The 24395-nt window shown below is 43.9% G+C and overlaps 1 protein-coding gene across 2 annotated transcripts in view; it reads left to right on the forward strand.

Moving 5' to 3' along the window:
* The first annotated feature begins 321 nt into the window (after positions 1–321).
* Positions 322–24395, forward strand: part of LOC139562756 (switch-associated protein 70-like) — a 29723-nt gene continuing 5649 nt past the window's right edge. Inside the window, exons 1-7 of one of the 2 annotated variants that reach the window (XM_071380748.1) lie at positions 322–487; positions 2033–2173; positions 3981–4154; positions 4304–4531; positions 4798–4944; positions 6337–6445; positions 6655–6836. In XM_071380748.1, the coding sequence (XP_071236849.1) occupies positions 389–487; positions 2033–2173; positions 3981–4154; positions 4304–4531; positions 4798–4944; positions 6337–6445; positions 6655–6836 (1080 nt within the window). In that variant the 5' untranslated portion in view covers positions 322–388. The remainder of the gene's footprint in view (positions 488–2032; positions 2174–3980; positions 4155–4303; positions 4532–4797; positions 4945–6336; positions 6446–6654; positions 6837–24395) is intronic. The other variant, XM_071380749.1, reaches the window with a different exon arrangement.

Here is a 24395-nt window from a genome sequence, read left to right on the forward strand (position 1 = left end):
CACATGGTAGTCTGTGGGAAAGACCGCGTTATCTACGGTACGAAATTAAGATAAATTAGAGATGGTGGTCTTTCAGATTATACAGACAAACTTTGTTTCATACAGTTTATTGTATATTGGTCGTCTGTACCACTATGCAACAGACTTGTTCATTGTTGGGACATGTTTTTATTAAGCTATTATTTGTTGCCAATTGACCGTTTACTCATCACAATTGAATACTGATGAAAGCTTCACAACTATCCGCTATGTAGTGCTACCATACAGTCATTGGGTGATACGGTCTCAGTTTCCTGCTGCGACACTCGATCACGTGCCTGTTTTATGTGTCAGTGTCCGAAAAAGTTGCAGCTTTACTTTGACATCGAGCGCAACAGGGGCTACGAACATGGGACTACTACGGGATGAATTTCTGAAGTCAATATGGCACGCATTCACAGCCTTGGACGTGGATCAAAGTGGGAAAGTGTCCAAATCACAGCTTAAGGTAGGCTTTAAAGCGTAGTTAGTAAGCCTACAGTATTATTTCATAATTAAGTAAAATGAACGATTGTTTGCCTTTTGATAAATTAACCGAAATCTAAATTAATTCTAACCGTGGAATATTTTCTCATGTTGCTGATCCGAATATCAGACCCAAACAAAAGGTTCTGATCAGTTGGAGAAAAAAATATTTGACCATGTATAATTCACTATACACTATACTTTTATGTGTTGCTTCGCTTCCCTCACATCAGGGAATTTTGTGTCAACTGCCAAGTGATAATTCAGTCGGCAACATCGACAGCAAAGTAAAGACAAACTTCTGCTGCCCCTCAACTAACAGGCTACTCAGTTTCTACTTATATGAGTAGTATTTTATCTTACTCATATCTATGTCTAGCCTTTTCTCACAAAAACAGGAATAACAATGGTTCTATGGAAATAGCCTTTGTTGATTGACAGATACCCATGAATGTGGGACATGCATGCCTTGATGATAATCTTGCTTTACACGCGATATTCTGTAATTTGTACAGAATCTACAGTAAGAGTGTTGAGATTGTAAAAGGCAAGGGGCACTGCTTTGGAAGGCTAGGTCTTGTTTTCCTGTCTGAGTCTGTGTCTGCCTGGTGGTCTGTGTACCAGCTAGACTCTGATGAAGACACTCCACTAAACATTTACCGACCTGAACGTCTTTTGGACGTATTGTTTGGTCCGTTTTTTTGGTGCTGTCTGGACTGACTGTATTTTTTTATTTTTTTTATTTGGTGCAGTCCAGACCGGCTTTGATTTCAACATCCAAGGACGTTGATTTTTGGTCCGGACTGGACAAAATCTGAACCAATCATAGACGTATATACATACTTTCGACATCCACAAAATAAGTATTTTCGATGTCTGGAAATGTTGTCTTTTCATCTTTCATTCAGCACCTAAATTCCACCTGAGCTATCACAACACTGCATAGTGAACATCCTGACTGGCTCGGAAATGTTGTCAACCATCCATTGTTAATATTATTTTTCAGACAGTCCAGTCTGTTCCATTTGTCTAGATTATAGATGTTCATGAGTGGCTTGTTTATAAATATCATAAGATTTATTTTGATATATTTACTTCACTCTACATCTCAACAAGGACCTTTTCAACACACTTTTTGTAAATGTTTCCAGGAAGGAACAGAAGTAATGCTTGGGCAGTGATACTTGAACTGACAGCAACACATGCTGAGTCATGCATGTCAATGTGATCTTAGACTTAACAGAGGTCCTTTTGAAAAATCACCATGTAATTGTGTTAATGGGAGTATGATGCCCACTTGTATGAGGAATCTTTTTGATATCCCTTGGACACCCCAATATTACTGTAACATCATCTCTACTATGCCCAGTGAATACCAACAGTATGACAGTAACCTCGCCCCCAGACTCATTGTGCATAGCCTGTATAAAATGCTTCTGAGCATTGGGGGGAAGTACCTGGTGAATGATATTACTATGACAGCAACGGTTTCCCTGACTGCATGACTGATCTGACTGTGGCTCTACAGGTGCTCTCTCATAACCTGTGCACTGTGATGAAGATACCCCATGACCCAGTGGCCCTGGAGCAGCACTTTAAGGATGACGATGAGGGCCCTGTGTCCAACCAGGGCTACATGCCCTACCTCAATAGATTCATACTGGACAAGGTGAGCAGTAAGAGCAACTAGCCTGGTCCCAGATTTGTTTGTGCTCTTTCCAACTCCATTGCTCATTGTCATGCCAAGTGGTGCAGCAGTCTAAGTCACTGCATCTCAGTGCTAGAGGCGTCACTACAGACCCTGGTTTGATCCCAGGCTATATCACAACCGGGGAGGGTTTGGCTGAGGTAGGCCATCATTGTAAAATAAGAATTTGTTCTTAACTAACTTAAATCAAATAAATTAAATAAAAGTGACAAGGAGTTGGCAGACTTCAAATCAAAGTTTATCTGATCACAGTTTAGCAGATGTTGTAGCAAGTGCAGCTACTAGCTCCTAACAATGCAGTAAAATGTCAAACCGACATTGCACTCAGGCTGCTGAGCACCTGAGTCATCCTGTCTCCTCACCTCAGTGGGTCTGTTAGTGGAGGGCTCTGTTTGGTGATTTCATCGGGGTGTTAGGTCCATAGAAATAGAACCACTAGAATGGACATAGCCTCTAGGTCTCTAGGAGTATGAGGTGTAACTCTGGAGTGCTGTATCCCCATAGGTGATGATAAGACTTAATGGGAAGTGTTTTATGGGTGCCTTTAGAAAAATAGTTTAAATCAATGTTTTTCTGTATATAATTTTCCTTGCTCATAATATGATGAGCGTTGTTGCTATTTTCAGTATTTATCTTAGTTTTTAAGATATGCATGTCACCCGTATTAAAATGTATTGGTTTTTGAGAAATAAATGGAGCAAGCAGGATCTGTTTGACCTTGAACAAGGCTGCCATTGTTATGGTAGGTCTACTGTGTGAGTAGCATAATCTTTCTGTTTCACAGCCATCAAGGAGGTGTGAGACCCACCATTGTGAGTTATCGAAAGAAAAAACATGTGTGCTGAAAATTACTGCAATGAGTGCAAGAAAATATAGCCTTCGTTTCAAAACAAACGTCCATTCAACTTACATCAGCTACTCCTATTTCCTTCTGTGTCATACATTGCATTTAGAAGTGAAGGGTTAACACGCACACTACTATAGATAGATTCCAGAACATGATGATTGCATGATGCAGAGTCTTTGGTTTTCGCTGAGTTTGTTTTCTAGAAAAGCTTCACAATCTGATTGGTAAACACCTTGTTGTTACGCGTATTGCAGGGGTTCTCAAACTTTTTGGGGCCTGGGAGCCTTTTTGTGATAGCAAATTTATAGAGACCGACTAATAATCAGAACACGACTCGAGTGAGATAAAAAAAAATTGCATACAAGGAGTTTTATTATGACTTCGGCAGTGCATGGGAAGGAAGATTTTAAAGGCCCATCTATTGGCATCAGAGAGATAACAATTACTCATGTCCTTCTTAATATTCAAGCAGTCAGCCATTGGTAATGAATGCACTGACTTTGTAAACACCAGTGATAAAGCAAGAAGTGATCTTCAAAGTTTTTGTCCTCAGTTCTCTAGTTGGCAGACCATCAGATATAGCCCACATCTGTAGACTTGCAAGGCTTGCCAACTGTTTCCATAGCAATAACACTAACACTGATGTCAATTAGTAAACTGCTTTAGTCCTAGCGCTATTTGTACTTGGGGGCTATTTCCTTGCCTTTCTCCTCCGGAATCTGACTTGAATTAAAATGAAGAGACGAAGAACATTGTTTGTACTTCACATCCTGTGGGCTAAAACGTAGGGCAGAGAAATATTAGGCTACTACTGACCCTTTCTAATCTTATTGCCCTTACTTACAGTATGTTGAAGAAAAATAGGAGAAGTTGTTTTGTTCTGTTTTGTGTAAATGTTGGCTTTGTTTATGTTAATTACAGGTTAGGGATAACTTTGACATACTGGAGTTCAACAATGTGTGCTGGACCCTGTGTTTCAAGAAAAACATCAACATGAGCCATCTTCTCATCTCCAACGATGACGCCTTCAAGGTCTGGTGCATCTTCAACTTCCTGTCTGAAGACAGGTACCCACTGGTTATCATCACAGAGGAAGTGAGAGACAAGACAACACCTTTAATACACATACATATCTTATTTGTTTAGCTGTAATTATGCTCTTTCAGTTAAAATGATTCCCATTCATACCACAGGACTGACTCGCTGTGTCCTTTCCTCCTCCCCTCCTCTCCTCCCTCCTCCAGATTGAGTACTTCCTGCGGAAGCTGATGGAGGCCATGGGAGGCATTTGGAATCAGGAGAGGTTTGATGATTACAAGCTCAGGTTGAACAGGAAGCAGCAATGCCTGAGTGCCTGGGAGCTGATAGAGCTGGTTGGCATGGGCCACTTCAGTAAGGGCATGAACCGCCAGACCCTGTCCATGGGCATCTCTGAGGTCTTCCAGGAGCTCATACTGGATGTTCTCAGACAGGTTCGCCTGCGGTACCCTCTCTCACTACACTTTATGCATCCCAAATGGGACCATATTCCCTATGTAGTGCAATACTTTTAAGCAGAACCCATAGGGCTCTGTTCAAAAGTACTGCACTACATAGGGAATAGGGTGCTATTTGGGACACAGTGACCGTCTACTCAACACTGACCTCTTTCAGACCTCTGCTGGGGGTAACAATAAAATAGATATAGATAAGATATTACAATCTTGAGTGTGATAGATTCATGTATTTTTTCCTGAAGGGCTACATGATGAAAAAAGGCCACAAAAGGAAAAATTGGACAGAGCGCTGGTTTGTGCTTGGACCAAACTCTATGTCATACTATGTGAGTGAGGACCTCACTGACAAGAAGGGGGAAATTTTGCTGGACCGCAACTGTTGTGTGGAGGTAATAACAATGTATTATTCCATTGGTCACTCTTAATGGTATCGTTTAACTCCTAAATAAATTGTGTGGAGCGTTGGAATGCATGCTAGCCCACCTTTGTTAACCAGCTTCCTTTGGCATTGTTAACCCATAGCCTACGATTTCCGCGACCCCACGTAAATGTAATTAACATAATAAAACAATCCCCATCAAAATCTGTCTGTTTAAGTTAGAGATATATGTTTTTTTGCATGGGCTACGTCTCAATCCACCGCATCCACCGATATTGCCCTTCCGCATCTACGTTGAAAGGTGGCAGGGCTAGAGCGGTGTTTGTCAGACCATGAAACATCACGAAAAAACTGTATTTTCATGAAAACGTGTGTAGCGTTCGCATTCCACTGATTTCAAAACTCGGTCCTCCAGAAAGTGGAGACTAACACCTTTGCAGTTCTACTACGTGATATCTTTCAAAAAAGCTGTGTTAGAAAGGATTACCTACACATTCTGACCAGCTCATGTTATAGACAGAATTGTGCTACATGGCAGACCAATCCGAACTCATCTCTCGGCATGTCCAGCCCATCCATTATCTCAGCCAATCATGGCTAGCGGGAACGTTCCTGTCTTTTTCTGTGGCTAAACCAACTAGGCTCGTAATTTAACCATTTTATTTGTATTTACAGATGGCATACAAGCTTGTAAATGTTTTTAATTTTTTTTATTAGTATTAATTTTTATCCCTTTTTTCTACCCAATTTTGTGGTATTTTGTGGTAGTTACAGTCTTGTCTCATCGCTGCGAGTCCTGTACAGACTCGGGAGAGGCGAAGGTCGAGAGCCGTGCGTCCTCCGAAACACAACCCAACAAAGCCGCACTGCTTCTTGACACAATGCCCACTTAACCCGGAAGCCAGCCACATCAATGTGTCGGAGGAAACACCGCACACCTGGCAACCGTGTCAGCATGCACTGTGCCTGGCCCGCCACAGGAGTCGCTAGTGCGCGATTGGACAAAGATACCCCTGCCGGCCAAACCCTCCCCTAACCCAGACGACGCTGGGCCAATTGTGCACCACCCCATGGGTCTCCTGGTCACGGCCGGCTGCGACAGAGACTGGACTCATACCCAGAATCTCTAGTGGCACACTCGGGACGCCCACACGTTTGTTATTAAGGCACATGAAAGTTCACATGTTCCAGAAGGCATTTCTGCCAAAAGAATGCATTTTGATTAAAAAAAATAAAGAAAATAAGTTCAAATGGCTCTCCTGTGAAGTAGTGACACGCGACATACACAACCTAGTTTCCTGAAATGAGTCACAAATTCAATGTTTCATCAAACTCTAGAGGGTTAATGGGGTCAACACAAGGAAGTGTGCAGTGAGTGTGTGACGTCTTGTTCTCTCTGCAGTCTCTACCAGACAAGGAGGGGAAGAAATGTCTCTTTATAGTTAAGTGCAGCGACAAAAGCTTTGAGATCAGCGCATCGGATAAGAAGAGGAAACAAGAATGGATTCAAGGTAAAGTGACCAATCCCTCACCACCATCTTAACATATTCTGTAAACAGCAAAGCTTTTTTCTCACCACATTAGGGTTTATTTTAAATCTCAGAGGAACTTAAACACACAGCTGGGCCAGAGTGATGTGAGTGTATCAGGGTGTGAGGGTGCTGCATTAGATAAAGCAGCCAGCCTTTCTTTATCTGACTCTCCTACCCTCCCCTCCCAGCCATCCAAACATGCATCCAGCTGCTGAGGTTGGGCCTGCCCTCTCCGCACCGTGAGGCCAGGCTACGGCGCAGGGAGGTCAGGCAGAAACAGCAGGCCGAGCAGGGGGAGCTGGAGGAGAGGATGAGGCTGCTGCAGATAGCCAATGAAAACAAGCATAGACAGCTGGAGTCCATGACGAAGGTACTCTGTGTTTCGCTCCCTCTGTCACTTTCTCCTCTCTCTGTCAATTCAATTCAAAGGGCTTTATTGGCATGGGAACCATATGTTTACATTGCCAAAGCAAGTGAAATAGATAATTAACAAAAGTGAAATAAAAAATCAGAAATTAACAGTAAAATAGTAGAGACATTTGTGCAATGTGCAAATAGTTGAAGTACAAAAGGGAAAATAAATTAACATAAATATGGGTTGTATTTACATAGTTTTTTGTGCTTCACTTGTCCTTTTCTTGTGGCAACAGGTCACAAATATTGCTGCTGTGATGGCACACAGTGGTATTTCACCTAATAGATATGGGAGTTGATCAAAAAACATTTTGTTTTCAAATTCTTTGTGGGTCTGTGTAATCTGAGGGAAATATGTGTCTCTTATATGGTCATACATTTGGCTGGAGGTTAGAAAGTGCAGCTCACTTTCCATCTCTTTTTGTGGGCAGTGTGCACATAGCCTGTCTTCTCTCGAGAGCCAGGTCTGACTACGGCGGCCTCTCAATAGCAAGGCTATGCCCACTGAGTCGGAAGTCAAAGCTTTCCTTAGAGCATGTGGGCTGAGCAAACATTTAACAGAGAACACACAAAAAAATCTATCAATTATTTGTACTTTGAGGCACTTTTAAACACAGGGGCCCCTCAGGGGTGTGTGCGCAGTCCCCTCCTGTACTCCTTGTTCGCTCATGACTGCACGGCCAGACTCCAACACCATCATTAAGTTTGGCGATGTCACCGTGGTCAGGTATTTTGCTTTGTTTTTTGGTTAGTTCTTTTCAATGTGTCAAGTATATTTTAGTTTTCTCTAATTGTGTTTCTGTCCTGGGGTCTGTTTGTGTTTGTGAACAGAGCCCCAGGACCAGCTTGCTGAGGGAACTAGGGATGGGAATTTGACCTTCTGTTCGAGTACCCTCATGATTTTTTTCTGGAGTACTCAAAATAAAATAAGCTATTTTTAGAACAAGGGCGGCACTGGAAAAAAGATGTGCGTATTTGTCTACAGTATATGCCAACAGTGAGCAACAATGCCTAATTTATCAGAATGTTACAGATAACGAATCCTAATTGCTAAATTGCCTTTAATATATTCAGTCAATAAAAAAACAAGTGCCATTTAAGATTAATTTATTGACACTGTAATAACAACTGGTTATATTGTATCGTCGAAGACATTCTTCAAAAAGGTAGTCTATGGCTGTGCAATGGCATATCCTTATTTTGTTAATTTAGCAGACAAGATGCTCATTTTTCCTAAGCCCTTATTACACTCGACACCTATTTTATAGTAAATTAAATGATGTAATATAACAGAATAAAAGATAACGGAATAGTGCGAAGTGATTCGCATCTCATGTCTGGAACAGTTGTTCTCAAAGAGGGATCATTTGAAACAGGGCTCAATTTGGCGAGTTGAAAGACACATTTTTCAAGGATACAAACCAAAATCTGTCTTCTTTTCAATATACAGACATTCGATTTAGTTTATTATGCGAGTTCCTTAGAATTTTCCAAATGGATGAACAATTCTACATGGTAAGGAATTATGGCCAGGACATGTGTTTAGTGAGTAGGCCTAGGCTCAAGGATTATGATGGAAATACGCTCTTTGTCTTTATCAAGCAAAAGTTTCAGCATATTTTCAGTGTGGAACCTGTCTATGTTTAGCAAAATTTATTCTAACAAATTCTAAACGCTAGCAGTGCATAACCCTAACATTAAATGAAGACCAAATGGGCCTCCTGAGTGGCGCAGCGGTCTGAGGCACTGCATCGCAGTGCTAGAGGCGTCACTACAGATCCGGGTCCGAGCCCGGGCTGTGTCGCAGCCGGCCGTGACCGGGAGATCCATGAGGCGTGTCGTGGAATATTTCTGATTCAAAGGAGAGAGACTTTTAGATATATTAAAAACAAAAAAACGTGATTATTAATTATTGCAACAATGGAGCTGGTCAATAGCCACCCTTAAGTTACACGCTACCCAAACCGGATGCGTCGCGTGCGTGAGCGTTGCAAAATAAATGTACGCATACATGTTATTCAATCATTAAACCCACACTGCTCGCGCGCACCAACGAGCATCTGCGTTGCCAAGCTATAAAATGGAAGTTGCTTCTATTTGTGACGCTGAACGCGATGCAAGTCCTGCCTCTCCCATCTCCTCATTGGCTTTTAGAAGCATATACCCATCTTCTCATTGGTTATACCCACGTGGTTTGATTGAAAGATGAAATGAGGTCGGTCGGTCAGTTGTGGTAATACACCTTATTATGAAAGTTAGATGCCAATCGCCATATAAAGTCGGTTGACTGTTTTATGTGTGGATTAATTGTCGGAGTAGAGGACCTGGTGCATTTCAGGTAAAATAACAACTCAACATTTATATCCAAGGACAAATTAGCTAGCAACAGCAAGCCAACTAAATAGGACAAATTAGCTAGCAACTGCAAGCTATCTAGCTAAATTGCCATAAATGTTTAATGCTTTTTGACCTGTCCCCAAATTAGCATAATTGGTTTACAGTTTGTTTTGATATTTCAACCTGTGTGTTGTGATCACGTTTGGTGTGGGGGGACAAAATCAATTTGCGCACGCGGACGCACGTGCTGGTCCGGTTTTGGCATGGTGTTAAGTGATTGCTGAGAGCCCAACGAACAGATTTGGGTTATAGCTCTTTATAGCAAAGTACATCCTCCTGAATGTTCATGACAAACAACAGATGTGTAGAATTATACAAAGGTACATTGTGATATCAAGCAACAGACAGCAAGATTTACATTGCGCCAGGTTTCTGTCTCTAAGTCATTTACTACTTGTTTATACAGAAATACTAATGCAACATAGGACACTAGGTCCTTCCCTCAAATTATGAAGTCCAGTTCATCTGCGATGTGGGAGAAATAAACTGGAGGGAGGGTTTGCCTGTTCCTGGCAGACAGGCCAACATTTCACACAGACACTAATCATGGAATGCAGTCTTTAGGTTTTATCAGGCATCGTAAATCAACTGTCAGCGTTAAGCCTCAGAGGCTCCTCTCAGAAAAACAGACAGAGTGTGAAATGACTAATATAAGAATACATTCTAATATTGAGCAATGTGAATAACATAATGTTGTAATTTCCACCACAGGCAGCGCACAATTGTCCCAGCGTTGTCCTGGTTAGGGGAGGGTTTGGCATGCCGGGATGTCCTTGTCCCGTTGTGCTCTAGCGACTCCTGTGGCATGCCGGGCGCATGCACTTGTTTCCTCTGACATATTGGTGCGGCTGGCTTCCAGGTTAAGCGAGCAGTGTGTCAGTGACTCAATTATTCCAAAACTGCAGCTCATTGTTGGAACACATATTTTCCTACTTCAGTCAACCAGTCCATTTAGAATTTGAGGGACAAGGAGGGCAAAGGGAATTTCGGGAGCAGAACTGCAATGCTTAGTTTGCTTTATTCCCCTAGAGGGGACTCTTCTCTAGGTTCATCTCTCTGTAGATGATGGCTTTGTTATGAAAGGTTTGGGAATTGCTTCCGTTTAGGTGGTCCTAGAATTTAACGGCTCTTTTCTGGATCTTGATAATTAGCGGGTATTGTCCTAATTCTGCTCTGCATGTGTTATTTAGTGTTTGAATTTGTACATTTGGTGTTTGTCCCATTTTGTGACTTATTGGTTGGTGAGCGGACCCCAGACCTCACAACCATAAAGGACAATGGGTTCTATAACTGATTCAAATATATTTCGCTAGATCCTAATTGGGATAATTAATTGTATGTTCACAGCTTTGTGGACGTTACCTGTGGTGCTGATGTTTAGCCCGAGGTAGGTATAGTTTATTGTGTGCTCTAGGGCAATGGTGTCTAAGTGGAATTTCTGTTTGTGATCCACGCAACTGGACCATTTTTGGAACACCATTATTTTTGTCTTAATGAGATTCACTGTCAGGGCCCAGGTCTGACAGAATCTGTGCAGAAGATCTATGTGCTGCTGTAGGCCCTCTTTGGTCGGGGACAGAAGCATCAGATCATCAGCAAACAGTAGACATTTGACTCAAATTCTAGTAGGTGAGGTTGGGTGCTGCAGAATGTTCTTGTGCCCTCGACAATTCAAATTGTTCAAATCAAATTGTATTGGTCACATACACATGGTTAGCAGATGTTAATGCGAGTGTAGCGTAATGCTTGTGCTTCTAGTTCTGACCATGCAGTAATATCTAACAAGTAATCTAACAATTTCACAACAACTATCTTTTACACACAAGTGTAAAGGAATGAATAAGAATATGTACATATAAATATATGGATGAGCGATGGCCATGGTATATACAGAGTTGTAACGCTCGTCTTCCTCCTCGTCTGAGGAGGAGCAAGGATCGGACCAAAATGCTGCGTGGTTTGAATACATACTTATTGTTTATTAAACGAAGACGGAAAAACACTTAAACAAACTACAAAACAATAAACGACGTGAACAGACCTGAACTTGAGAACATATAAAAATGAACGCACGAACAGGAACAAACGAACGAACGAAACGTAACAGTACCGTGTGGCGAACAGACACAGCAACAATCACCCACAGACAAACAGTGTGGACAGCCTACCTAAATATGGTTCTCAATCAGAGGAAACGTAAAACACCTGCCCCTGATTAAGAACCATATCAGGCTAATACAACGAACCCAACATAGAAACACATAACATAGAATGCCCACCCCAACTCACGCCCTGACCATACTAAACAAATACAAAACAAGGGAAAACAGGTCAGGAACGTGACAGAACCCCCCCCTCAAGGGGGTCTGGGTGGGCATCTGTCCACGGTGGCGGCTCTGGCTCTGGACGTGGTCCCCACCCCACCATAGTTAATCCCCGCTTCCGTGGCCTCCTTTTAATGTCGACCCTCCATATAAACCCCACTGGATTAAGAGGCAGCACCGGACTAAGGGGCAACACCGGACTGAGGGGCGGCACCGGACTGAGGGGCGGCACCGGACTGAGGGGCGGCTCCGGACTGAGGGGCGGCTCCGGACTGAGGGGCGGCTCCGGACTGAGGGGTGGCTCCGGACTGAGGGGCGGCTCCGGACTGAGGGACGGCTCTGGCAGGTCATGGCTGGCTGACGGCTCTGGCAGGTCATGGCTGGCTGACGGCTCTGGCAGGTCATGGCTGGCTGACGGCTCTGGCAGGTCATGGCTGGCTGACGGCTCTGGCAGGTCATGGCTGGCTGACGGCTCTGGCAGGTCATGGCTGGCTGATGGCACTGGCAGGTCATGGCTGGCTGACGGCATTGGCAGGTCATGGCTGGCTGACGGCACTGGCAGGTCATAGCTGGCGGGCGGCTCTGGCTGCTCCTGTCTGGCGGGCGGCTCTGGCTGCTCCTGTCTGGCGGGCGGCTCTGGCTGCTCCTGTCGGGCGGGCGGCTCTAGCGGCTCCTGTCTGGCGGACAGCTCTAGCGGCTCCTGACTGACGGACGGCTCTAGCGACTCCTGACTGACGGACGGCTCTGAAGGCTCAGGACAGACGGGCGGCTTTGAAGGCTCAGGACAGACGGGCGGCTTTGAAGGCTCAGGACAGACGGGCGGCTTTGAAGGCTTAGGACAGACGGGCGGCTTTGAAGGCTCAGGACAGACGGGCAGTTCAGACGGCGCTGGGCAGACGGATAGCGCAGACGGCACTGGGCAGACGGGCAGTGCAGGCGGCTCCGGGCAGACGGGCAGTGCAGGCGGCACTGGGCAGACGGCAGACTCTGGCCGGCTGAGGCACACAGTAGGCCTGGTGCATGGTGCCGGAACTGGTGGTACCGGGCTAAGGACACGCACTTCAAGGCTAGTGCGTGGAGCACCAACAGGTCGCACAGGGCTCTGGAGACGCACAGGAGGCTTGGTGTGTGGTGCCGGAACTGGTGGTACCAGGCTGGAGACACGCACCATAGGGCGAGTGCGTGGAGGAGGAACAGGGCTCTGGAGACGCACAGGAAGCCTGGTGCGTGGTGTTGGCACTGGTGGTACTGGGCTGGAGCGGGGAGGTGGCGCCGGATATACCGGACCGTGCAGGCGTACTGGCTCCCTTGAGCACCGAGCCTGCCCAACCTTACCTGGTTGAATGCTCCCCGTAGCCCGACCAGTGCGGGGAGGTGGAATAACCCGCACTGGGCTGTGTTGGCGAACCGGGGACACCATGCGTAAGGCTGGTGCCATGTATACCGGCCCGAGGAGACGCACTGGAGACCAGACGCGTTGAGCCGGCTTCATGGCACCTGGCTCAATGCTCAATCTAGCCCGGCCAGTGCGGGGAGGTGGAATAACCCGCACCGGGCTAAGCACACGTACAGGAGACACCGTGCGCTTTACCGCATAACACGGTGTCTGCCCGTACTTTCGCTCTCCACGGTAAGCTCGGGGAGTTGGCGCAGGTCTCCTACCTGACTTCGCCACACTCCCTTGTAGCCCCCCCTCAATAATTTTTTGGGCTTGACTCACAGGCTTCCAGCCTCGCTTCCGTGCTGCCTCCTCATACCACCGCCTCTCGGCTTTAGCTGCCTCCAGCTCTTCACGAGGGCGGCGATATTCTCCAGGTTGTGCCCAGGGTCCCTTACCGTCCAGAATTTCAGAAATCCTGCGATCGCTGCTGCTGCTTTTTCCCACGCTGCTTGGTCCTTGGTTGGTGGGTGATTCTGTAACGCTCGTCTTCCTCCTCATCTGAGGAGGAGCAAGGATCGGACCAAAATGCAGCGTGGTTTGAATACATACTTATTGTTTATTAAACGAAGACGGAAAAACACTTAAACAAACTACAAAACAATAAACGACGTGAACAGACCTGAACTTGAGAACATATAAAAATGAACGCACGAACAGGAACAAACGAACGAACGAAACGTAACAGTACCGTGTGGCGAACAAACACAGACACAGCAACAGTCACCCACAAACAAACAGTGTGGACAGCCTACCTAAATATGGTTCTCAATCAGAGGAAACGTAAAACACCTGCCCCTGATTAAGAACCATATCAGGCTAATACAACGAACCCAACATAGAAACACATAACATAGAATGCCCACCCCAACTCACGCCCTGACCATACTAAACAAATACAAAACAAGGGAAAACAGGTCAGGAACGTGACAAGAGTACTGTATATAGATATGAGATGAGTAATGTAGGGTATGTAAACATCATATAAAGTGGCATTGTTTAAAGTGACTAGTGATACATTTATTACATCCAATTTTTTTTATTATTAAAGTGGCTAGAGATGTGTCAGTATGCTGGCAGCTGCCACTTAGTGTTAGTGATGGCTGTTTAACAGTCTGATGGCCTTGAGATGAAGCTGTTTTTCAGTCTCTCGGTCCCAGCTTTGATGCACCTGTACTGACCTCGCCTTCTGGATGATAGCGGGGTGAACAGGCAGTGGCTCGGGTGGTTGTTGTCCTTGATGATCTTTTTGGCCTTACTGTGACATCGGGTGGTGTAGGTGTCCTGGAGGGCAGGTAGTTTCCCCCCGGTGATGCGTTGTGCAGACCTCACTACCCTCTGGAGAGCCTTACGGTTGTGGGCGGAGCAGTTGCCATACCAGGCGGTGATACAGCCCGACAGGATGCTCTCGATTGTGCATCTGTAAAAGTTTGTGAGTGTTTTTGGTGACCAGCCAAATTTCTTCAGTCTCCTGAGGTTGAAGAGGTGCTGTTGCGCCTTCTACACCACTCTGTCTGTGTGGGTGGACCATTTCAGTTTGTCCGTGATGTGTACGCCGAGGAACTTAAAACTTTCCAACTTCTCCACTACTGTCCCGTCGATGTGGATAGGGGGGTGCTCCCTCTGCTGTTTCCTGAAGTCCACGATCATCTCCTTTGTTTTGTTGACGTTGAGTGTGAGGTTATTTTCCTGACACCACACTCCGAGGGCCCTCACCTCCTCCCTGTAGGCCGTCTCATCGTTGTTGGCAATCAAGCCTACCACTGTAGTGTCGTCTGCAAACTTGATGATTGAGTTGGAGGCGTGCATGGCCACGCAGTCATGGGTGAACAGGGAGTACAGGAGAGGGCTGAGAACGCACCCTTGTGGGGCCCCAGTGTTGAGGATCAGCGGGGTGGAGATGTTGTTTCCTACCCTCACCACCTGGGGGTATCCCGTCAGAAAGTCCAGGACCCAGTTGCACAGGGCGGGGTCTAGACCCAGGGTCTCGAGCTTAATGACGAGTTTGTAGGGTACTATGGTGTTGAATGCTGAGCTGTAGTCGATGAACAGCATTCTTACATAGCTATTCCTCTTGTCCAGATGCGTTAGGGCAGCATTCATTGTGATTGCGATTGCATCATCTGTGAACCTATTGGGGCGGTAAGCAATTTGGAGTGGGTCTAGGGTGTCAGGTAGGGTGGAGGTGTTATAATCCTTGACTAGTCTCTCAAAGCACTTCATGATGACGGAAGTGAGTGCTACGGGGCGATAGTCGTTTAGCTCAGTTATCTTAACTTTCTTGGAAACAGGAACAATGGTGGCACTCTTGAAGCATGTGGGAATAGCAGACTGGGATAGGGATTGATTGAATATGTCCGTAAACACACCAGCAAGCTGGTCTGCGCATGCTCTGAGGGCCGGCAGCCTTGCGAGGGTTAAGACATTTAAATGTTTTACTCACGTTGGCTGCGGTGAAGGAGAGCCCACAGGTTTTGGTAGCGGGCTGTGTCGGTGGCACTGTATTGTCCTCAAAGCGAGCAAAGAAGTTGTTTAGTTTGTCTGGGAGCAAGACATCGGGGTCCGCGACGGGCTGGTTTTCTTTTTGTAGTCCGTGATTGACTGTAGACCCTGCCACATACCTCTTGTGTCTGAGCCGTTGAATTGCGGACTCTACTTTGTCTATATACTGACGCTTAGCTTGTTTGATTGCCTTGCGGAGGGAATAGCTACACTGTTTGTATTCGGTCATGTTTCCGGTCGCCTTGCCCTGATTAAAAGCAATGGTTCACGCTTTCAGTTTTGCGGGAATGCTGCCATCAATCCACGGTTTCTGGTTGGGGAAGGTTTTAATAGTCGCTGTGGGTACAACATCACCGATGCACTTGTTAATAAACTCGCTCAACAAATCAGCGTATACATCAATGTTGTTGTTCGACGCTATCCGGAACATATCCCAGTCCACGTGATCGAAGCAATCTTGAAGAGTGGAATCAGATTGGTCGGACCAGCGTTGAACAGACTTGAGCACGTGTGTTTCCTGTTTTAGTTTCTGTCTATAGGCTGGGAGCAACAAAATGGAGTCGTGGTCAGATTTGCCGAAAGGAGGGCAAGGGAGGGCTTTGTATGCGTCGCAGATGTTAGAGTAGCAATGATCCAGAATTTTGCCAGCCCGGTTCGAGCATTTGATATGCTGATAAAATTTAGGGAGCCTTGTTTTCAGATTAGCATTGTTAAAATTCCCAGCTACAATAAATGCAGCCTCAGGATATGTGGTTTCCAGTCTACATAGAGTCAAATTAAGTACTTTCAGGGCCGTCGAGGTGGCGGGATATACACGAATGTGATTATAATCGAAGAGAATTCTCTTGGTAGATAATGCGGTCGACATTTGATTGTAAGGAATTCTAGGTCAGGTGAACGAAAGGACTTGAGTTCCTCTATGTTGTTATGATCACACCCCAACTCGTTAATCATAAGGCATACACCCCAGCCCTTCTTCTTACCAGAGAGATGTTTGTTTCTGTCGGCACGATACATGAAGAAACCAGGTGGCTGTACCCATTTTTATAACGTTTCCCGAGTGAGCCATGTTTCCGTGAAACAGAGAATGTTACAATCTCTGATGTCTCTCTGGAAGGCAACCTTTGCTCGGATTTCATCTACCTTGTTGTCAAGAGACTGGACATTGGCGAGTAGTATACTCGGGAGCGGTGGGCGATGTGCCCATCTACGGAGCCTGACCAGAAGACCGCTCCGTCTGCCCCTTCTGCAGCACCGTTGTTTTTGGGTCGCCTGCTAGGATTGGATCCATTGTCCTGGGTGGTGGACCAAACAGAGGATCCTCTTCGGGAAAGTCGTATTCCTGGTCATAATGTTGGTAAGTTGACGTTGCTCTTATATCCAATAGTTCCTCCCGGCTGTATGTAATAAGACTTAAGATTTACTGGGGTAACAGTGTAAGAAATAATACATAAAAAAACTAAATACTGCATAGTTTCCTAAGATTGCGAAGCGAGGTGGCCATCTCTGTTGGCGCCGGAATACTAATCGTTGATATACAGTAAATGTTGAAGAGGGTGGGGCTCAAGCTGCATCCCTGTCTCATTCCACGGCCCTGTGGAAAGAAGTCAGTGCGTGTTTTGCCCATTTTAACCGCACACTTTTTGTGTACATGGATTTTACAATGTTGTATGTTTTTCCCCAAACACCACTTTCCATCCATTTATATAGCAGACCCTCTGTCTCTCTCTCGCTTTATGTCTCTCTCACTCTCTCTCTCTACCTCTTTCTCACATATAACTGCTAAGTAGCTTCAAACTACTTGTCATTAAAATGTTATTCAGTTATTCACCCTTGTTATTCACCCTTTCATTCAGAACTATAGACCCCCACAGAAACTGACCTGCTCTCTCAGGACAGGGAATCCTCACACCTCTCCCTGTTACTAATCACACTTTTATTGTCCTCTGTTTGTCTGCTGTAAATTAGCCCCTTAAGAATTAATTAACAATTAACAATGTTGATTGTATTCTATGGTCAGGTTCTGTCCTCATCCAGGCCTGTTTCCAAGCATTTTACACAGACCTGTCACACATTCTTCCACTCTCTCAGCTGAGACAACCCAGACTAAATCGGACACATTCATGGTCCATCAGGGGTGATTGTAGTAGTTATATTGTAGGGTTATTATAATAGTTTGGGAATTATACTACCAGTTGTCGACTGACCTCAGTGAACCTGATCCATGATGTAATTTTACAGGTAGCCTACTCCTGAATGTACAAAATATATTATAATGAGCCTGTTACAGTATTTGTAAAATGTTTCACTACTTCTCAAGTCTGTGGTGAAAGCCCTTGATGGAAAAGTCCAGTGGCTGTGTGAAGGAGGTGTGATAGTTAAAGACAATAGGCTGATTATATGGTCGAGTTCTCGCTACCCTTTACTGCATTCAATTATAATGGACAGAATGAAAGGTCAGAGCTTACCAACCCTCTCTTTCCCAAGTAAAGGAAACCCCCCCTCTCTCTCTCCCTACTTGCTTTCACCGATACCCTTTATTATATATATTTTTTTACATGTATATAAATATAAAGTTTACAGTTAAGTATTGCTATTTAGATTAACAATTGATTTAGTGAATGTTTATTTGTTATTTGTCAGATGCTCAGATGCTCGCATGGTATTACCTGTGGGGGGGGGGGGGGGGGGCTGTGGTTTCTGTTACTCCCAGAGGAGTTTCAGTGTCTCATTAATGAACACCATACCGTGAAGTCTCATGCTTAACTTTGACCCATGTTTAACTAGTGTAAAACTTGTAGAAAACTTACCTTAAAAACTTCTTAAGGCTAGGGGGCAGTATTCGGAAGTTTGGATGACTGAGGTGCCCAAAGTAAACTAGAAAACACTAAAGTTTCTAAAACTGTTAAAATAAGTTTCTAAAACTGTTAAAATAATGTCTGTGAGTATAACAGAACTGATTTGGCAGGCGAAACCCCGAGGACAATCCATCCAGGAATTTTTTGTTGTTGAGGTCATTGGATTTTCCAATGCTTTTCTATGGGAAACCCGAATTATTAGGACCCAGATTGCAGTTCCTATGGCTTCCACTAGATGTCAACAGTCTTTAGAAATTGTTCGATGTTTTTTTTGTTGAAAAATTAAGAAGTAGTCGTATTCTTTCTAAGTGTCACTCAGGTGGACTCTAGTCTTTTGGTGCGCGTGAGAGAGCGCTCCTCGTTGTTTTTCTCCGGTATTGGAAACAGTTTATTCCGTCTTAAATTTGATCGATTATTTACATTTTAGGGTACCTGAGGTTGGATTAGAAATGTCGTTTGAAATGTTTGGACCAAGTTTATAGGTAACTTATTAGATCCTTTGTAGGCATGTTGGGCGAGTTGGAACCGGTGTATTTCTGAATCAAACGAGACAAATAAACGGATATTTTTGGGATATATGAAGGACTTTATCGAACAAAACGACCATTCATTGTGTAACTGAGACCTTTGGGATTGCAAAAAGATGAAGATCTTCAAAGGTAAGCGATTAATTTTATCGTTATTTCTGACTTTCGTGATGCATCTGTTTGGTTGGAAAATGTTTTTCATGCTTTTGTATGCGGGGCGCTGTCCTCAGATAATTGCATGGTATGCTTTCGCCGTAAAGCCTTTTTGAAATCTGACAAAGCGGCTGGATTAACAAGAAGTTTATATTTTAAATGATGTAAGACACTTGTATCGTCATGAATATTTAATATTACGAATGTAGTATTTTTTTATTTCGCGCTCTACAATTTACCGAATGTTGTCAAATCAATCCCGTTAACGGGATTCTAGCCACAGGGGATCCCTAAGAGTTTTTAATTCCCAACTGCAGTGAATCAAACATATTATGTTAGAAATGTTTATTAATTTCAGAAGCAGATCATTGTCCCCCATGATGAAATCGGGGAGGGGACTGTGGATCTGTCTCCGTCCGTTAGTACGTTCGTACATTCATATGTTAGTCAGATGCGATATCTCAGACAGCATTGGCCCGACTTTGACAAATTGGGTGAACGATGCGTCTTGCGATAGAGATCCAGCATTTACAAAAGTACACTGATTGGCCAGATGGTGGCTCTATAACAACAGATTCAAAATGCTAGTCTTGAAAGGTCACGCCCCTCACCCCATTTGACCTAAAGTCATAAAATTCGCTACATAGGTCCATTTCCTCACAAGGAACAATTCTGCCTTAACACATAAGGTCCGCCATGATGGATTTTCCGCCATTTTGAATTTTGTGAAGAAGACTTAAAACACTACTCTTCTGGTACCGAATGACCAATCTGCACGAAACTTGATATGTGGCAACTATGGACAAAGGTCTCTCAATGCAATATTTTCCAGACTAGTATCTAGAACAACATGGCCTCTATTGACCAATAAACATTAATGTGGGCATGGTCTGGCACATAAATGCATAGACACTGAGTTTGCAAAACATTAGGAACACCTTCCTAATATTGAGTTGCACCCCTTTTGCCCTCAGAACAGCCTCAATTTGTCAGGGCATTCTACAGGGATGCTGGCCCATGTTGACTCTAATGCTTCCCACAGTTGTGTCAAGTTGGCTGGATGTTCTTCAGGTGGAGCCATTCTTGATACACATGGGAAACTGTGTGGGGAAAAAACCCAGCAGCATTGTAATTCTTGACACACTCAAACCAGTATGCCTGGCACCTACTACCGTGCCCCAGTCAAAGGCACTTTTATATTTTGTCTTGCCCATTCACCCTCTGAATGGCACACATACACAATCTATGTCTCAAGGCTTACAAAGAGATATAAGAAAAATCAGGATTTTTTTTTTTACATGCATTTAACCCCTTATTTTTGACACTAAACAGTGGGGGATTCTACTAAACTATATGGAATTGTTTTAAGAAGGTCATACCAAGGATCCTTTTCTTATATGATTTTGAATTTTAAGACCCCTTGAATAGGGGTTGAATATTTTCCCGGTATTTTACAAATGTTCCATCCCGAGAATAAATCACTTTTATTCTCGGGATGGAACGGTATTGCCCGCCAAAACCGGAAGTGTCATTGTAAAGCATATAAATAGGTCTGTCTGGATTTTATTAGAGCTTTGATCAATTTAAATCTGATGCTACCTGAGACTGATGAGCCATACATTAAATACATTTTATTAGCCCAAGACCAAATTATTGTGTCATTATCCAATACACATATGATATAGGCTGCTGCACATTACACATTTCATAAAAACATAGCCCATAGATGTAGCTAGCTATACAATGCCTTTGGAAAGTATTCAGAGCCCTGATTTTTTCACCCACATTATGTTACGTTACAGCCTTATTCTAAAATGGATGAAATAAAAAAAATCCTCAGCAATCTACACACAATACCCCATAATGACAAAGCGAACACTGTTTTTCTGAATTTTTGGCAAGTTTATTCAAAATAAAAGACCCTTTGCTATGAGACTCGAAATTGAGCTCAGGTGCATTGATCATCCTTGAGATGTTTCTACAACTTGATTGGACTCTGTGGTAAACTGTGATAAATTCAATTGATTGAACATTATTTGGAATGGCACACACCTGTCTATATAAGGTCCCACAGTTGACAGTGCATGTCAGAGCAAAAACCAAGCCGTGAGGTTGAAGGAATTGTCCGTAGAGCTCCGAAACAGGATTGTGTCTGTTGGGGGTTACGGTAACCGTAACCGGGAACCGCTTTTCAACCCTATATATACAAATATTTACCATTTGTTTTGATGAATGTTGTTATTTGGCCTTACTGCTATTAGCCCATACAAACTCATTGAATAACAAATTCACTACATGGAACAACAGATAGTCCCCCGAAAAAAATCTAAAGGAAGTTTGTTCTGAAGTGTCTGTCCTATATCTGAGAGATATAAGAAAGATCAGGAAACATTAGTATATATTTTTTTTTACATGTATTTAATGCACTAAGCAGTCTCCATATATACAGTACATCCATACATTTTTTTCAACTGGTACTGGGGGACCTTGTGAGGCCTGTGGGCGTCCTAGAGCAGAACAATAGTTTGTAGGCAAAACCTTCGTACGCTACAGATGATTTTGTGAGAAGACCGATTTTTGGGATGTCTCATGGTCTGACCGCTCTAGCTTTGTCACCTTTCACCTCAGATGCGGAAGTGCGACATAGGCGGATGCAGTGGATTGAGACGCATCCAATGCAATGTATTATGCTAATTAGATTTCCATGGGGCGCGGACATCAACCTTAGAGGCTTAATCTGTTTGACTCAGAGTGATGAATTTTGGCCCACATGCTTAGGGATATGAGTCTAGCTAACCCAAGCGATATCTCAGACACCACTGGCCCGATTTTGACTAAACTTGGGTGAATGATTCGTCTTGCCATAGAGATCCGTAATTTACAAAATTACACTGATTGGCCCAATGGGGGTGCTGCATCATTCGTGGGGGACGACATCTTTACTGTTGCCTTGTTTTTCATTAGATCTGAGAAGGGGGAAAAAAAGCACTTATGCAAACGTAGCTGGCTCTGGGACACCTGTGAAAGAGCTGATGCCTGTATTCCGGTGCTGGTCTGCTGGTTATTTAGATCTGTCTCAGACTACCCACTTCCCCCTTTGCACCAGCATCTGGAGGCCCAGCTTTTCTTCTTATGCATCTTTCTTTGCTATTCAAGTTCTCAACTCAAATCCTGTTTAGCTCAGTTGGTAGAGCATGGCGCTTACAACACCAGGGTTGAGGGTTTGATTCCCAAGGGGGTGGGGGAGTATGAAAAGGTATGCACTCACTACTGTAAGTCACTCTGGATAAGAGCGTATGCTAAATGACTAAAATGTTTTAAAAATCTGATCAACTACCACTGTCCAATTGAAAGAAGTCCTTATCTTTTTATATTATTTTGTTGCTGTATTGTCACAATTCTAAAGGATAAACATATGATACAGGGGTCTGATAAGTCTAATGAGTGTAGCTTGTCCCACTGAAAAGCAGCAGCCTGTCCAATATCATTTTTTTCTCCTTTAGACCAAACTCAAAGACGAGTTCCTTTTTAAAGCCTGTTGAATTGAGAGGGATTTTCCCTATCAGTTTCCCTAAAGTAACCTTTAGTTGAGAGTGTAATGGCTGAATTAATACCAAGTTGACATCAAGCGAATTTACTTTTTTAATTGCCATTTTTAAAGCCACGTCCTTGATTTTTACTAAATAAGTATATATAACACACTGTTGTTGTTAGAATCTTAATATCACAAACATAATTTTATGAGGACATTCCCCCCTGCCCCTCATTCACCGCCAGTCATTCACTGGCAGTCAGCCTGCGAGGCAGATGATGGCCCCTCGAAACTACACCTAAACTATATACAAATTCATTTCACACATATAATAATAATAATCGAGTTAGCCTAAAGACAAGATTGACAATATATTAAGATTAAGATCACTTTATTCATCAAATGTACACAAGGTCCAACTGCAATGTGACTTCTGCTTTATCCCAACCCCTCCGAAAGACACATACATATACAGGCTGGAAAGGTTGGAGCAGGGGGCTGCCACACTGGGTGAGATTAACAGTGCAGCATGGAATTCAAAGTTTGGAGTTTTGTCACATGCACAAGTACAGTGAAATGCATAACTTGCAATCCCTGACCAACAGTGCAGTATTGCATATAAAAATAGTATAATAAAAAAAAACAAGAGAGGAAGCTATATACAGAGTCAGTACCAAATGTACAGGGATACTGGAGTATTTGAGGTTGATATGAACATGTAGGCAGCAGCATAAATGGTGTGTGGGTGTTGTTGTTTTTTGACCTAGGCAAGTCAGTTAAGAACAAATTCTTATTTTCAATGACGGCCTAGGAACAGTGGGTTCAAGGGCAGAACGACAGATTGTACCTTGTCAGCTCGGGGATTCCAACTTGCAATCTTTCGGTTACTAGTCCAACGCTCTAACCACTAGGCTACCCTTCTGCCCCAAATGTATGTATGTGTGTGTGTGTGTGTGTGTGTGTGTGTGTGTGTGTGTGTGTGTGTGTGTGTGTGTGTGTGTGTGTGTGTGTGTGTGTGTGTGTGTGTGTGTGTGTGTGTGTGTGTGTGTGTGTGTGTGTGTGTTGGTTTGAGTGTGTGCAAGAGTGTCAATGTAGGCGTAAAAGGCAGATGGATATACACGTTGTTGTTTTTTTTAACCTTTCTTTAACTAGGCAAGTCAGTTTAAGAACAAATTCTTATCTACAATGACGGCCAAACCCGGACAAAGCTGGGCCAATTGTGCGCCGCCCTATGGGACTCCCAATCACGGTCAGATGTGATACAGCCTGGATTCAAATCATAGACTGTAGTGACACCTCTTGCACTGAGATGCAGTGCCTTAGACTGTTGCGCCACTCGGGAGCAGTATGGCACGGCTGAAATGTGCTGAAAAGTGACTGGTAGCAGGAATATATAAATACCTATGGTAATATACTGTCACGTTGGTATAAAGGGATTGGGAGACAGGCACAGAAATAGGTAACAGGGGTTTTTATTTACCCAAATTACAACGTGCCATGTCAAGGCACGGGGACAAAGCCCAAACAAACACGTATACAAAACACAGGGTTGAGACCCAAACGAAAGAGCGAGGAGTGCCTCGAATAAATACACAATCGACAAGACCATGGTGAACACTTATACAATTACTAATCAAGGAAATGGGGACCAGGTGTGCGTAATGACACAGTTCCGGAGGGATTCGTGACATATACTAATGGTAATATATTCATGTAAACAGGAGTAGTAATGACCAGTAGCAGCATAAATGGATAAATACTTATGGTAATGGAAACCAATAACC

The sequence above is a fragment of the Salvelinus alpinus genome, chromosome 33, assembly GCF_045679555.1.
Source record: "Salvelinus alpinus chromosome 33, SLU_Salpinus.1, whole genome shotgun sequence".
NCBI classification, from domain to species: Eukaryota; Metazoa; Chordata; class Actinopteri; order Salmoniformes; family Salmonidae; genus Salvelinus; species Salvelinus alpinus.